This window comes from Ascaphus truei, chromosome 5 (assembly GCF_040206685.1).
Source record: "Ascaphus truei isolate aAscTru1 chromosome 5, aAscTru1.hap1, whole genome shotgun sequence".
NCBI lineage: Eukaryota > Metazoa > Chordata > Amphibia > Anura > Ascaphidae > Ascaphus > Ascaphus truei.
Genome location: NC_134487.1, coordinates 244,531,182 through 244,547,996, shown reverse-complemented (window position 1 = coordinate 244,547,996; position 16,815 = coordinate 244,531,182). Strand labels below are relative to the sequence as shown.

General features: G+C 42.2%; 1 protein-coding gene across 5 annotated transcripts in view; it reads right to left on the bottom strand.

Annotated features, from left to right (window-relative positions):
- Positions 1-9,337: 9,337 nt before the first annotated feature.
- LOC142495853 (rho GTPase-activating protein 7-like) overlaps positions 9,338-16,815 on the bottom strand; it is a 405,729-nt gene continuing 398,251 nt past the window's right edge. For all 5 annotated transcript variants that reach the window (XM_075601886.1, XM_075601885.1, XM_075601888.1 and 2 more), the window contains exons 10-14: positions 16,117-16,231; positions 15,715-15,936; positions 14,393-14,613; positions 12,659-12,832; positions 9,338-11,739 (exon numbers count right to left, since the gene is read on the bottom strand). In XM_075601886.1, coding sequence (XP_075458001.1) covers positions 11,634-11,739; positions 12,659-12,832; positions 14,393-14,613; positions 15,715-15,936; positions 16,117-16,231 — 838 coding nt within the window. In that variant the 3' untranslated portion in view covers positions 9,338-11,633. The remainder of the gene's footprint in view (positions 11,740-12,658; positions 12,833-14,392; positions 14,614-15,714; positions 15,937-16,116; positions 16,232-16,815) is intronic.

Genomic DNA, 16,815 nt, shown 5'->3' with positions numbered 1-16,815 from the left:
ATGATCATTGATCCATGTAATTGTGTTTTGCATTGTTCGTCTCATTCTGTAAAATAACAATCTGCCACTTTTCCCGTTATCAAAAAATAGTTTCATTGAAAATAATCCAATATAACCAATTCAATACATATTTTTTTTGGAGAGGGGGGGAGGGGTGTAGTAAAGTTCTAGTTGTTTTACTTCTTTTTTCAAGGGGGTTTCGAGTTGGCTTCTTTTGTTGAAACTGGTAATACTGATAATTCGCCTCTTGAAAGTCTCATATTACGTTTAAATTGCAATCTGATATTTTCTTCAAAGAATGTTTTAATTTCAGAAGTTAGATTTTCTAACTTTTGTATCAGAACAGTAATATGTTATATCCATCTACTTTCCCTTTTGACATGTTGTGCTAATGTAACTTAACTGAAAATTGGTAATATTGTTATTTTTGTCCATACTCTAATTTTTAAATAGGAGTGTTTAATTAACACAGACGAAGAACTAATCAGAGAATGACAAATCATGAACTGTGGCATTGTATGGATAGTCCCTAATGTGTTATAGACCCTCCAAATATCTACTAGATTCAAAGCAAAAAACACAAGCCCAACAGGTTATTAATCCCTTCTTATTCCTTCTATAAAAATGAACATGTGCTGGCTTTTATGTAATATATTTAGTTTATATTGAGGCTTTAGTTACATGATTTGGGCAATGCTTGCCCAGATCAGGCAAGCCCTAACTGCTAATTTAATTAATTAAAAAAAAAAATGACCATGTCCTTCAAGTGGAATTCACCCGGCTTCTTGAGGTTTTTATAGAAGACTGACTTGCAAACGTAAATATTTTTTATACCTTGCCATTAGTAGATCTTGGAGTAGTTGGGTAGCAGCTTAAACCATTAGGAAGTGGTCACCATCTTTCCAACAAATTTACAACTCCAGTTCCATGTGTTCAAGTAAGCTCACCCCTGTATTATTTGCAATACATTTTTACTGGAGTGCTGTTGAGTGACCAAAAATCCCCCACAAGGTCAACAGCTCAAAATTTACTAAATTAACTAAAATCCAACATTTCAGTGTATGGTTTGAAAAAAAGAAAAATGATTCTTGTGCACTTAATATTTGATTATTATTGGATCTATGGCCATAAGATATATTAAGTATATTGTCCATGTTAAGTTGAAATCTCTGCTAAAAATAATTTACATGTTTTCAAGGTCTCTAATCTTACCTGTTGTGGGGAGTGAGGCTTGTTTATTATTGGGATGGATAGAGATCAGAATTTTTGGGAGATATTCAAAATTAAATGCTAAATAGACCACCTATCAGCAATAATTTTACCGGTTTTAAAGTCAATTACATTTTTAAAATCAAGAGTAACCGACACAGAGGGGGGAACTTCCGTTGACGTCACCGTGAATGGTCGACTAGGGGAAGAGCTCCTGACACCCTCCACAGAAAAATATCAGAACGAGCACCCACACTTATAAAAAAAATCCCCAAAAAGCTGCCGTTACTCCTCCTGAAGCCGAGGAAATGGCAGGCAAGCAACAGAAAAAAAAACAAAACACAGTCACCAAGTTTTTTCCTCCGGCGCAGAGGCAGATGGAGCCGACCTCCGAGCTCCAAGATGGCGACGAGGAGCCGGAGCACGTTGTGGAGAGCGCACTCCAGGGACAATTTGACTTGGCACAACAAGGGCTAAATAAAGAATTTTTCGAAGCCCTTTTCACCAGAATGAGAAAGGGCTATCAGAAGGATCTGGAGACAGCCATGGAGGAGATTAGATCCGACCTAGGATCCCTCACTACTCGGACGGAAGTTCTAGAGGCCAAAATAGATGGAGCCCTGATATCTCAATCAAACACTGAGGATGAAATAGCCAGTCTGGGACATGAAATTATGGACCTAAAAAATGCCCTGGAGGATCAAGAAAATGGAGACTGTAGGCAAAATGTGCGCATCATGGGTATTCCCGAATCGCTGCCCTCAGATACCCTCCAAGCTTACCTCAAAAAAGTGTTTCTGAGCCTGGTTCCAGACTTAACTGAGCATGACCTCCAGATGGACCGGGCGCATAGGGCCCTGGGACCCAAGTCCCCGGACCCAAACCGTCCCAGAAACGTCATCGTGAAACTCCACACGTATTCCACCAAAGAAAAGATAATGACGGCTGGGAGAGGAGCGGGGGATATCCGAGTGGACAACTACAACATCCAAATCTATAGCGATTGCTCCAGGGTCACTATTGCCAAAAGAAGAGAGATGAAGCCCCTCACAACACTTCTAAGAGATCGAGGAGTTAAGTATCGGTGGGGCTTCCCATTCAAATTGATTGTCCCCTGAAACGGCAGATATTTCACCATCACAGACCCTGAAGACTCCAGAGATTTCCTGAAGGCCCTTGGACTAACCCCCCCGCGGGATGACGACCGCCCCCCCTGCTCCACAGCAAGGCAAGAACCCTCAGAAACCCCAAGAGCATCGTAGCGGTTAGCTAATCAGAGAACCCACTAAGGGAAGTGCATCCCTATCAGTGCTGCAGCCGAAACCCTTACCATTTCGGTACATAAAGAACTCTACACCTTAAAACAACTTACCTCCTCAACTGTCCGCCTAACCGGCAACTCCGCTGCTCCACCCTGCAAACTGTTAGCAAGATACTAATTATATTGTCAACAACGCAACCTGCCCACCCCCCTACCCTTTCCCCCACGACTCCCGAACCCCCCCTGAGTATTGCCCCAAGAAAGGCTCCCCCACAATTCAACCTACCCCACACCCCCTGCCCTTACCTCTCCCAGAGGCCCCCAAGCCACTCTGATGCAATCCTCTAGATGAGCCACGGAATGGCGGACTCCCAGAAGGATCCCTGGTTAATTTCAAACATACAGTCCGCTGATTTGTTTATCTATCCTCAAATCCCCACACTGCCACCCCCCGGACTACTGCCCCCCCACAGGCGGCCAGCAACCACAAAAGCACCCCCTTTAAGCGCCGCCCACTTGCCCCCTTCCCCCAGCTAGGCTACGCAGCCCCCTGCCACTTTTTTCCGTCCACTAGCTGCCTCCCTCCCGCAATCATCCATACCCGCACTCTTGCCCCTACTGCAAGACTGGCAATCCTACCCAGTCAGCTTCCCCTAGTCAGCCTCCCCCGACACGAGCCGATGCTATCTGCCATCTGGAGTTGGGCCCTCTTTCGGGGGGGTCCCCGTCAAGTAGCAGCAGCCCCCCGAAGTGATCCCTTCTCGAGCTACCCTGACTGGCATCCCGCCGCGGAGCCCCCCGGAGTTCAGGGAGGCCTCGCACGGAGCCGCAGAAAACCCTAGTGTTGCATCAATGCTGCATCTTCCGACCTATGGAGGAGCACCTCACGAGAAGGATGCTGGAAAGAAGAGCCCATTACTCACAAAAGTCCGAGATCCCCGCGGTCTCTGCGGGCTCCACTCATCTCTACCAGTCCGCCTGTGAGCCTCAGGGGCCTTCGTTTTCCTTGGGAGGTACCTGCACCCGGTTCCCTATCATACCTGACGTCTCCCGCGGGGGGGGGGGGGGGCGCCTCGGCGGAGGACCAACCCCTGCTGGTTCCTGGGCCACGACGGTCAGGTGATTCCGATTGACATTACCCCCCAGCCTCTGCCATACGAGGACCCACCCCCTCTCTCCCCCCTCGTTATCCACCCCTCATCCAACCCCCCAACCACCCCTTCCCTCCCCCCCTGCCACCCCTTCCTCCCCCCTCACACCTCCCCCCCTATAAAAGGGACAATATAGTCCCCGGCTTCTTCCTCACCAACAAAAGGTACGGGTTATATCTAGGAACCCTTGGCTAGAAACACAATGTCCAATGTGAATATGTTATAAAAGTGTAAAAACAAATATGTTACAAAGGTGTGAATCCCCCCCCCACCCCCTCCTTTTTCTCCCTCCACCCTCCCCTCTCCCCCCCTCACCCCCTCCCCCCACCCCATCCCCTCCTTTTTCTCCCTCCACCCCCCTCCCCTCTCCTCCCTCCCCTACCCATTCCAAAAAGGGGAATCATAGCTCCCACACCCCCTCTTAGGGCAAAAAGGCATTTCAGTTATGTGTTCAACTCCCCAAGGTGCAAACACATAGTAACGCAACTATCCCACCCTCCCTCCCCCCTCTTTCCCTCTTCCCCCCCCCCTCCACCCTACATAAGGAGTAACATAGCTTCTAAATCCCTTTATGGGCAAAAAAGATATTCTACTATAAGCTGAGTTAATAAGTAATAAATGTGTAAACCTCTCCCCTCCCCCCTCCTCCTCCACCCCCTCCTCTCCCCTCCCCCCCTCCTCCTCCACCCCCTCCTCTCCCCTCCCCTATCCCATCCCCCCATGGAGCTTAGAGGTTGAAAAATAGGTAAGCGCAGGTTATAAGGGCTTTGTCCACACTGTCATGCAAAGGAGGAACTCTGACCAGATTATGCAGACATTCAACCTGTGTACAAAGAACCCTCAAGGTCTAAAGATTGCAAGAAAAACATACTCGAACAACGCAAGTATAAGTCCCATAGCATAGTTAAGACCAATGAAAGTTTCCCCACCACTAAACTGTTACAAGTTGTTTAAGTTCTACTTCAGGGAGAGTGTCGGGCCCTGTACCCTGTCCCACACCAGGTTTGGTGTCCTGGAAGGTTCTCCAGGGGTGTTTGACCCCTTTACCTTACTCGCTCTTGCGACTAAGGTTATTTTTCTTGGGCCATGCAAAGGCCCGTTTGCTCTCTCCTTCCCTATTGTGTCTAACCCCCCTCCCCCCCCCGTTCCATATCTAAAAGACCCGTTTCAGGGTCACCTCTGTCTAGCCCCCCCCCCCCCCCCACTCTTCATTCGGGCTCTTGACATGGGAAATCCAAGAGCATCGGAGCCTAGAGCTCCGAGGATGTCTCTTCCAGTATAATGTCTTCTATTAAACTAATCTCGATTAACGTAAAAGGCCTCAATTCAGTAAAAAAGAGGAAGCTAGTATTTCAGGACCTCAAAAAGTCAAAAGGAGACATTGTACTCATTGAAGAGACCCACTTTAACACACAGACGCCGCCTAATACATTCAAAAGCGCATTCCCCCAGGCGTATTTTGCATCATCACCAAGCAAAAAAAGAGTAGCCATCCTAATCAGGAATGGTGTCCAATTTGTCCTTGCCAAGTCTCTCTCTGACCCAGAGGGTCAATTCCTGGTAATCCAGGGCACCCTATCTGGAACTCCAATTACGCTTGTTAATGTATACGCCCCCAATGATAACTAAATCCCCTTCCTAAGAAAGCTTCTTGAGTCACTAGAGCAATAATCCCTCTGCGCCCTGATTATTGGAGGGGATTTGAATATGGTAGCCTCACACGCGCAAGACAAATCCACAAACCCCGTCCCCATCCCCATACCATCAACGCCCACGTCTTATGCCTCCCAATCCCAAAAGAAAGCCAAAAAATTTAGAGACATTATGGAGGAGTACTCTCTGGTCGACATCTGGAGGGCTCAGCACCAGGGTCAGAGGGACTACACCTTTTCTCTACCCCTCATCAGTCCTACCCGAGGATCGATTATTTTCTAGGTACTGTAAATGTCTTCCAGGCAGCCTCCCAGTCTAATATAGGCCCGATCACCTGGTCCAACCACGCACCGATCGAACTCACTCTCTCTCTGCCCTTTGTTAAAAACACCCAGTATAAATGGAAGCTGAACGATTCCCTACTTAACTGCCCTGTTACAGAGCTGGCAATAAGAATCTGAACAAAAACATTACCCAGGAGGAATTATCCAAAGCTATCGGCTCTCTCAAGTTAGCCAAAACACCGGGCCTGGACGGTTTTTCGAACTCCTATTACAAGATGTTTGGAGCGATCCTCTCCCCCTATCTATTAGACATGTACAACTCCTTCCTCCAAGGAGAGCCCATCCCCGCCATAATCACGGCGGCAAACCTGGCTATAATCCATAAGGAGGGTAGAGACCCACTTCAGTGTGGCAACTATAGGCCTATCTCCCTGTTAAATACCGATCTCAAAATCTACAGCAAGATCTTGGCAAACGGGCTAAACCCAATCCTTCCTAGGCTCATACATGTAGATCAAGTAGGCTTCGTGTCTGGAAGACAGGCCTCCGACAACACCCGCAAAATTGTGGATATAATTGACCACGTGCATCTCACCGGATCCAAAGCTATGATTCTGAGCCTCGATGCAGAAAAAGCGTTCAACAGAATCAAGTGGTCTTTTTTAGACCAAACAATGCTGAGGTTTGGTTTCTGTAGCCCGTTTTTGGAGGGAGTGAGAGCCCTCTACCAAAATCCAACAGCGTATGTTAAACTTTCAGACGGCTTCTCAGATCCAATAACAATCAGGAATGGGACCAGACAGGCCTGCCCGTTATCCCCATTACTATTCGCTTTACAATAGAACCTCTGGCGGCCAAAATAAGAGAAGAAAAAAGCATCAAGGGGATCCAAATTGCAGAAAAAGAATACAAAATGTCCCTATTCGCTGATGATGTGATTCTGACCCTCGCTGGCCCCCATACTTCCCTCCCTAACCTCCAGAGGCTTCTGACACAATTTGGATCAGTTTCTGACTACAACGTAAATATGGATAAGTCGGAAGCCCTAAACATATCCCTCCCTGCCCAGACGTGGAAACTCATACAGTCAAACTATAAATACAAGTGGAGTTCCACCTATATCAAATACTGTATCTCGGGGTTAAAATCTCAAACTCTTATGACTCCCTATTCCAGTATAATTACCCCCCATTATTTGACCAGATTAAAAAAGACTTGGAAAAAACACCAAATTTCCTGGTTTGGGAGAATAGTTTCTGTAAAAATGAACGTTCTCCCAAGATTACTGTATAATTTCCAAACCCTCCCCATAGTGGTGCCGCAGGCGGCCCTGAAAAATATCCAATTGCTCCAATTCATATGGAACGATAAGAGACCTAGGGTCCCAAGATCAGTGATGCTTTCCTCAAGAGCAAGAGGGGGGGTGGGGGTCCCCGACATGGACAATGTGGTCCCCAGGAGGAAAGGGTGGAGGACCACAGAGGTTTGACCTCGGAGCAATGAGATGCACGTGGGACGCTTGGATAAAAAGCAAAGGGAAGTACGGTCTGCTATCTTCCCCCTCTCAGCTCACTCCTATCTTTGGGAACCCAAGTTTCCCGCCAGGGCATTCCCAAAGACAATTCGACCAATTCAAGGGTCTCAACATTAGGATGGTTGCCGATCTGCTGCAGAAGGGAGAGATCCTAACATTTCAGGCCCTAAAAGACAAACTCCAGACCCAAGACCTGCACCTATTTAAGTACCTGCAAATCAGACACTTCTTACTATCACTATCCCAAACTGCCAAGTTCCCCTCGCTAACTAGGTTTGAGTCCCTATGCATCACAAACACCTTCCAGGAGGGTCTAATTTCTGAGATATATAAGGGGATGGTACCGACAACTGACCCACCGGCCCACCGTTATATGCAAAAATGGTCAGAGGACCTAGGCCTTCCAATAGACCTGGAAGACTGGGAGGATGTCTGGGAGCAGGCTGCCAAAACATCAATTTGCACAACAGTAAAAGAGAACATCTACAAAATTATATTTCAATGGTTCCTGACCCCGGTTAGGTTGAGCCAGATCTACCCCGGCACACCGAACCTGTGCTCGAGGGGATGTGGTCAAAAGGGGGACATGGCCCACATTTGGTGGTCATGTCCGGAGATTCAGAGGTACTGCACCATGGTCCAGATGCTTATTCACTCGACCACGGGGCTCTCCCTCCCCCTGGATCCGCTGACCATGGTGCTGAGCAAATCCATTGATGACCTCCCCCCACCATTATCAAAGCTGATTATGGCCATGCTGACTGCGGCCAGATGTTCGATCGCGGCAGCCTGGAAACAGATTAAGGCCCCGTCAAGAAACACAGTAATTAGAAGGATCAATGAGGTAATGTCCATGGAGAAGCTCACAGCCATGCTACAAAAAAGATGCCACCGTTGTGGAACACTTGGGACCCTTCGAATGAGAGATAAAAATCAATAGCCCAAATCTTTCGGGCCCCCAGTGTGCCCAGTCTGCCGGGGATGGGAAGTCGTATGCCTCTGGATGACACCCCCCCCCCACCTGTTTGTGTCCCCTCCCCCCCCCCCGCTCTCCAGCTCACCCTTTTCTTCCCTACTACGGAAAAAGGGAAAATGTTATTGGTCGTTATCAAAATGCATTGTGATAAAATGTCATGGGCTCATGACATTTCTGTATTTATACCTGATATGAACGTTTCCAATAAAAAAATTGATACAAAAAAAAATCAAGAGTAACCCCACAGGATTTACTCGCATGCCAGAGTTCCTATTGACGTACCAAGCGGTGAAGTGATCACATGGCTGAAAATCCCAGAAGTCCGTGGTGCTTGGACGTAAGGAAGGTACTTAGTAAGGTTAGAGTAAAGTCCATCTCCATCCCTGTCTATTCCTCTCTAGGATGGTTTTCTCATAGAAAAGCAAGCATTTTAGGGATTTTAAGTGACTAAAAGGGAAAATTCTGTATTGTCTGAACTGCTGCTACAAAAAGGTGCAATCTTATTCAATATAATTTGAAACTGGAGTGTCACTATATCAAGACCCCCCAATGGTTGAATTGGTTCTCACTACCAAGTGAGTGCAGTGACATCATCCAATTGAAATTAAAGCTTTAAGGCATTCCATCTTCCATGTTGTCCTATTGCAGCCATTAGGGCTATTCAGAAGCACTTTCTCCTACTTACGGTCCAAGGACGTTTAGAATGGACCTACAGGAGAGCAGGGGTATGCTTTCAAAAAGGATGGGACTGCACCTTTGTTTTTTTTAATTGAATCCTGTAATTCTGGTTTATCAATTTAAAAATGTATTCTCCGTTACACAAACTTTTGGGGGGCTGTTATGCGTCCCAGTTATTCGGCCGTTCTGCTCCATGAAAAAAAAAAAAAGAATCAAATGGAAATGGTTTTACAGAATACTGAATAGGGGCCTTAAAGAGGGTATTTAATCTAGTGTCCCTCAACATTTTACAAAATGCACTTTTATTAATTAAGCACCTACTAATTTGAAAAGTTACTTGAAGCATTGAGATGTATCGAAGTTTGCACAGCTAAGAAATCCACTTTTTTGGGGCTCAAACAAATCTATAAAGTATAATGCGTTAACTTCTGTGCCTCCGATTGGTGGAAAGCAGCATTTTTATTTCTTCAGCTTGATACCAGACAGTCAAAATTGGAGTTCGAGAACCAATATCAGTGCCAATGTCATCAGATTAATACTTGACCCTCCTTGAATCTGAACCACTAATGTCAAATACCAAAGAGAAATTAATTTCCAAGTGCTGTACCATTTATTTAATGTACATTGTCTCCTGTTACATAGCAGTGAACATTTCCAACATATGTATAGCTTTTACAAGATCTGTATTGCAAAGCGAGATAACTTCAGTATAAAAGACAAAGATACATGCATAGCTATGTATTTGTGGTTAAAAAATAAAAAAATTATGTAAAAAAGCAAACTAACATTTCCAGTGCAAAATATACAATTTTAATTTATAAAAAATATAAATGGCAGTGCTGAATTTCTGCTAGTATAATGCTTTCAGATACCTTTAAACATTGTATTTACAACATATCTATGATTTATCACCTTTTTCCTGGCATGCCGTCAAATGTATAAATACAATGGAGAATGTACAGCTATATAATATTAAATGAAAATGCGGCTTAAACGGTGCAGTGACAGTTATGCAAGCACCAATAATCTGTTCAATGCCAACCATGCATTATCTGCCAGAAGCTACTGTAACTGATGGCTAGATCACAAATTCCAGTGATGAACCATCATTGGTTGTATTCATGGCTGGTTCTCATTGGATAAATACTAGACAGTCTCCTGGTATAAGACTCACAGCAGAAGACAACATATTGAGATCATACCATTTTTTTTTAATTATGTTATGGCAAAGCTGAATTGCAGCATCCTTATTAAAGCAGAAACTATGACTATGTAACATTTTTCCTTGGCACTCCTCTGCATAAAGTATAAATTGCCCATATAGCAGCATGTACTGGATTCTGAGAGATGCTCTTTGGGATAACATCATTACAAATAACTATTTACATCTTCATTACATAAAATGCACCATTTTATATAAAAAGTAATATACATAATAAAACCGGGTTTGGCCATTTCCTTATTAAAAAAGGTATTACAATTCTTGAATAAGGCCAGTCTCGCGGTTTAGACATTCTAAAAGCCTGATGCTTCTTTCATTTCCCCCCTTTTAGCAGATACAAAATTACGTTCATCTGCTTGCAATGAAAAACAAAGTGCCGATTCACTTACAAATTCCATTTACTTTTCCACAAATTGCCTATAAAATTGTTCTTTTTTTTAAATTCTGTTCACATACTTCATAGTGAAGGAGTAAGACAAAAACGGAAGACATGTGTAGTGGGAATATACAGTAACTAGATCCTTTAAAACTCAGATCTGATCAGATATTTTTGTTTAATTACTGAAACACATACTATATGTACTGTATAGCCCAAAATTCTAAATTAAGATAAAGCTACCAACACATCCCTTATTTTGTTTCTACTATACATGCAAGTCTTTGCACCTGCAGTTTTTTACACAAGACTGATCAATTTACAAGTAGATATTTCTACCATTCTAATTACCAGCAAGATGGTTACAAATAATCACTGCAAAAACATGGAGGTCATTTATTTTCCAAGATACAAAAAAAAACTGATGGGATGAAACCAATATAATTAAATGCTTATTTTATTTCTAATGTGAAAAAAATAATAATAATTAATTTGTAATGAGCATTTTTCACCGTCTGTATAAAACAAATATAAAACTAGTTTTGGAGAGGACTTCACTTTTACAGAGAATTTTGCAACGTCAAAGGGCTTACGCCCTATTGCATTGAGGGAGGGCACCTTCAAAGAAGCAACATTGAATTGACTTCGTACGTGTATTCATGTTGCTATCTCTTAAAATGACGTTTTTCTAGAATACCAGGTTTTATAAATTGAATAGAGAATTCTGATGTTTTTCCAATCCTTACTAAAATGGCTTAAAAACTTACAATATTAACCCCTTTGACACTGGTAAGCTCTGTAGGCCATTACCCTACAATGACTTCCAGGCCTTCCCAAGACTGAGACATCACTGAGTAGAATGGCCTGTGCAACTTTGAGCTACTTTCCGTGAACCGAAAAACGGCACAAAACAAAAAAAGGACAACTTTACAAAAACTATTTGTATAAATAAAGAATTTTATACAGTGACAGGTATGTGCATGTATTTTAACCAGCCCTCTGCGCAATGATATCATGTTTACATAAACAAATGTATATTTGTATTATGTATACGTGAAACAGATTCAAGTACCATTTCCCTCTCCATTACATTTTTTTTAAATTATTATTTTCATGTGTCAACCAAGAATTCTTATTGTACAAATGATTTATAAGTTGTGTAAGGTGGTTTATCCGTTGCATTTCCTGCTGGCGAAACATCTTAGCTGTAGTTCAAGCCTTTGTTCTGGCTAAAGTGATCGAAAAGTGCACTTGTTTCAACAGCACCAAAAAGGAAATAGCTGCTCATTTCATGTCTTCACTGTTTTCTTCTGTTTGAAAGAGTCCTTTATTCTCAATATCTCAGCAGCACACATGTGGCCAAATACTCTATTATACCATTCAGTTGTGCGCCCCCTGCAAAAAATAAATACATTATCATTGGTAAAGTTCATAATATACATGGATATCATTATAAATAATAATAATAATAATTTAAAAAAAATATATATATAAATAATATGAACAAAATACATCTATTATTGGTAAAGTTATTATTATTTACTATTAGTAAAGTTTACTATTAAAATGCATTTTTTAGACCAGATTACTGAATATCAGTCCTCTGTGGTTCTTTTTTCTTTTTAGAAAATTTGACTTTACATAATTTTTTTGATCCAATTGCTAATTTTGTGATTTTTATAGTGATTAGTGATGTCGAGACACAATTTTGTATTTATAAAAATGTTTTACCAGGAAGTAATACAATGAGAGTTGCCGCTCGTTTTCAAGTATGTCCTGTGCACAGACTGATGATGACAACACACACTCCAGGGATCCGTTTTAAAAATGCGTAGCCTTGAGCACTTTCAAAAATGGCGCTAGTTTCGGTTTTATAACATCTATTGGGAATTTGGCATGTGAAAAAAAAAAAAAAAAATGGAAGGACTTTCGCCTCATCCATAATGATGCAACAATAGCAGATTGCTGATGTCATTTGAGATACTACAATAATCAGAGGCTGCTCCTTCTGAAGAACTACAAACCAGGATCTTGCTCGCTGCTGAAGTGTGAAACTAAAATTACAGGATTTTGCCGTTCCAAAAGATGCAAAAGCAAAGGGAATCTCAGTACACTGTAGCCTCAAATACTGTCAGTGTCACAATTGACACCACAAATTCAACAAGGATATCTTTTCACTCCTGGTCAGCAAAGTAAAGATATATATATATATTGATACATATCTTGATACATGAATATAGCCATTTAAAAAAAGAATGTAGTTTGTATTTAACTATTGGCTGTTTAAAAGGTAAAGTGTTTAAAGTAATCACACCTTGTGTCTGTCCTACAGACATGAGTCACTTTAGATTTCTGAGATCCAATACTTTCTATGAGGTGTTGACACAAGATCACATGTCCCAGAATCCCACTGATCGGCACATCTTCACATTCAACTGAAGTAGCTGCCACAATGCAAGTCCCACTTTGAGGATCAGTCCTCCATGTCCTGCAAAAAAGTAGTAACACAGAAAAATTAAGTATAAAACAGTACAGTCCCCCTTTCAAACGTATAGTGGTGAGCAAAAGGCCATAGAACACTTCCATATTTATTTAATAATACTTTGCATTATCAAATAACTGTCAGTGTCCAGATGTACAAACTGTTGAAGGACATATACCATGTTTATATAAACTACATGCTACTGTATTTATGTAAGGTATGGCTACAAAGCAATCATACCTGAGAATTGAATGCTACATACAGCAAACTTATTGTTGAAATGTTCACTGGTGAGTTAGAAATGACTTCCATTGTGAATTTTGTAAGAAATGCTTAGAAGAGAGTTGGACATACCCATGATTACAAATGAAAAGTAGCTACATGAACATCAAGAAAATCGATTAAAGGTCTGAAATTCTTGGCTCTGGGTACATTCTTCCAAAAATTCAGATGAACACCCATTTAACAAGTGTGGTGATTGAGGTAAAGCGTTTCAAAGAAATCACAATTTGTGCCTGTCTTACAAACAGGAGTCACTATAGACTTTCAATACTTTCTTCGGTCTGGCCCCAGATTTTACTGAAAATAGTACTAAAGATAGTTATATTAGAAGTATTTTATAATGTACTAGCTGAAAGTACCTGGAATTGCTTGGGAATTCTAAGAAACCAACCTTATACCTCCCCTCACACCATCCCCAATCACTTTCCTTTAATATGTTATGATGTCCAATTATTTTGCCTCTCTCCCCTTTTCTAGCATGCTTACTTTCTCCTCACATGCTTCCTCTTTCTTTGTCTGCTTTCTGTGTAAACTTTATAGCTATCTGACTCATCTGCCAATAGGTGATGTGCATTATAATGTCAACAATATGATGTTACATGCCAGATACATAGCCCCTGGGTGTTGTACCTGGTAGGCTGACTTGCTTGAGAAATTTAAATAACTCATACAATTAAAAATAGAATGTATCCAGACTGTCACGAACGGCACACCTGTGAGCAAGTGACCTGCATACGGGACAAGGGTTAATACACAGCTCTCAAGCTGGCCCAATTTTCACCTTCGCAAAGGTCCCTCAAATTAACAATATCTCTCCTCAATCCATCCCCATATACCACCTGTTAAGAACAGCACACAAGTGAGCACGTGACTTCGATATGTAACCATGGTTAATGCACACAGCTACTCTAGCCAACTCCCTTTTCTCCTCCGCAAGGTACTTTCATTGAGTTAATATTGATCCCTTACTCATTTGCAATCATATCTATCCGTTGCCACCAACCAAGAAGTATGCAAAATATGCAATTAATATATACTCTTTAAAGATCTACACAAACCCAAGAAGTCTTGACCTGTCAAACCCAACACATTGTATTTTTAAGACAAACTGCACATAACTTTAACCCCTGAAGCACCAGATCGATTACAATACTTATTTCATGACAGACAAAAACCTGCTCCTTGATCTCAGGAACCATCATGCAAAATGTGGTTATGACATCTTAAGAGGTGTCCAAATGCAGAGCGAACAGAAACAATGTTGCAGACTATATTGTAGATTACCTTAAAACCACATATTCTTTAGGTGGCAATGGTGACATGCTTTCTATGGAATAATGGTAAATTTCAGTATCTTCATCCAGAGTCTCTATGATCTTGGACTGTTGAAGATTTGGGTCCCATGTGTATTGCTCCCTCAGAATGTGCTGCAGGACAACTTGAGGGGTAGCTTCGATTTCAGTGGAGGATTTCCACACCCTGACTGGATATTCATTACTTTCCACCTACATAAGAGACACCCAGATAAAATATGTAACTACTGTACATGGTAGAACATAGAACAGAATTACATATATATATATATATATATATATATATATATATACAAACACATACGCACGCACGCGCACACACGCGCGCGCGCACGCACGCACACACACACGTTACAGAGACTAAATGACATATACAGACAAAACTTAAAATGTCCTATTTTGGAATTACCATGGTGATGTGTGAAATGATGGTCAGTAACTATGGCCACTCTGCTTCCCAATAAAAGGAGTAGAGTTTGGCTCATATAACATCAATGGGTCTACAATGTTCTCCAGCATGAAACAGACAGCTTCACCATATACATACCCCCAACAGGTTGTTCTTAGATCAAATAGAAAGAAATAAGGTGTGGACTACAGCCTCTGCTGATCTTTTACCTTAAAAGTTATTTCTTATTGTTTATTTGTAAAGCTCCAACATATTTCCGCATCACAGTACAATGGGGGAACAGTTATGTATATTACATAAACAGATAGATACAAGTGAAGACAGACGTGCACAAACAGATACAAAGAGGTAATAAGCGGCTTCTCTCTAGGAGGTTTGGAAAGAGTAAGGCTGCGGATATGGTGCCTTCTCCCGTGCGGAGGTGCGCTGAGGTTGAGGGAAAACGGGTGCTTTCCCTGGCCATGCTAGACGGGCTGTGGGGGGGGGCGTTCCTAGTGACGTCACGGTGCTCACGTGACCTGTCTGTCGCGTTGAGAAAATCAGTTTAACTGATTTCTCACGCAACGCGCGCCCCCTTCCGCACCCGCACGCAGCATAGACGCGAACACTGCCTTAAGGTAGCATGTTCGCTCACCGTGCAGATGCGTCCGTACAGTCTGCGGCACCATGTCTGAGGCCTTATGGGGCAATAGGCAACGAGGCGATCCATTCCAATTGTTGGGATTATTTCCTTTAGTGGAAAAGGATTTGACCACAAGAAACGCAAATTCAGTATTGCTATGAGCATGTTCAGTTTCAGCAATTAACCTTTAAAGCAGCTATCATTCCAAAAATACATTTTTTTGGGGAGCATACAATCTTATTTCTAATATAAAATGACTAACCTTTTTGTACGCTAGTTCCACGTGTTCGAAGCCTGAACATGCCACCCAGCTTCTGTACTTGTCCTTGGCATCTCGCAGCAGATTCTGCATAGAATTTTCCAGGGAAATCAGGGTGTTGCAATGTGCTGCTATCGTGGTTGTTGACGTGTTGATGGCAGAATCAGGCTGGCCAGACTGTGCATGAGGAATGCTAGGACACAGGTCACGGCAATAGTCAGGCAACTAAAAAATAAAAGAATAAAAGAAATACATTTATGTCTGAGATTGTGGGGAGATGCACACACACAAAATGCACTTTAAGCAATTACTTTTGTCCAAAATACATTTGGTTACACACAGGTATTATATACAGTACTTCATTATATCATGGGGTACAGACACTAAAACCACCAGATTACACACCTGAAACAGCCTGTTGCACTCTGTGAGCATGTGGGCCAAGCCATGTGTGGCTGCCAAGTTCTCACTCAAGTCTTTCTGGTCTGGTTTTCCAAGACTGTACTTTCTCTGGCTTGATCTACACAAGAAAAAAAAAAAAAAGAAATCAGAATATAGAGCAAAAAAGGACTTAATATATCACGTTCATTATATAGCTTGGAAGGGGAAATAATGACATCTAAAGGAGTCATTTGAGAATTGATGTGGAATAGAAAAACACCACAAAGGATGCCTAACTAACAAGTTTCAACATACTAATAAGATGCATTATCCTTACACAATGCTACTATTCTACGCGCTGGTCATAGCAGAATAACCCAGTGGTCGAACTGGCTTTAAACAAAAAGTGGTAGTGTCGGCCATGAAAATATTCTGACACTGGGAAGACCCAATCAGACCATATTTTAAAAAGCTTCTAGCAAAAAAAATCATGCTTGGAAAACAGAAGAGGGGAAAAAAAAAAAAAAAAAGAAAGGAGGGACTAATTAGAAAGTGGATCTGTAAATGTGCAAATTAATTATGGAGACCCATTTGGCTGCAGATGGGGTTAATACAGGTAGTCCTCGCAATCCAATGTTTAACTTTACAACGAATGGCATATCCAACGCTTTACAATGCAACCCTATGGGCCGTTTGTCGACGCCGGAATGCGTTATCCAACGC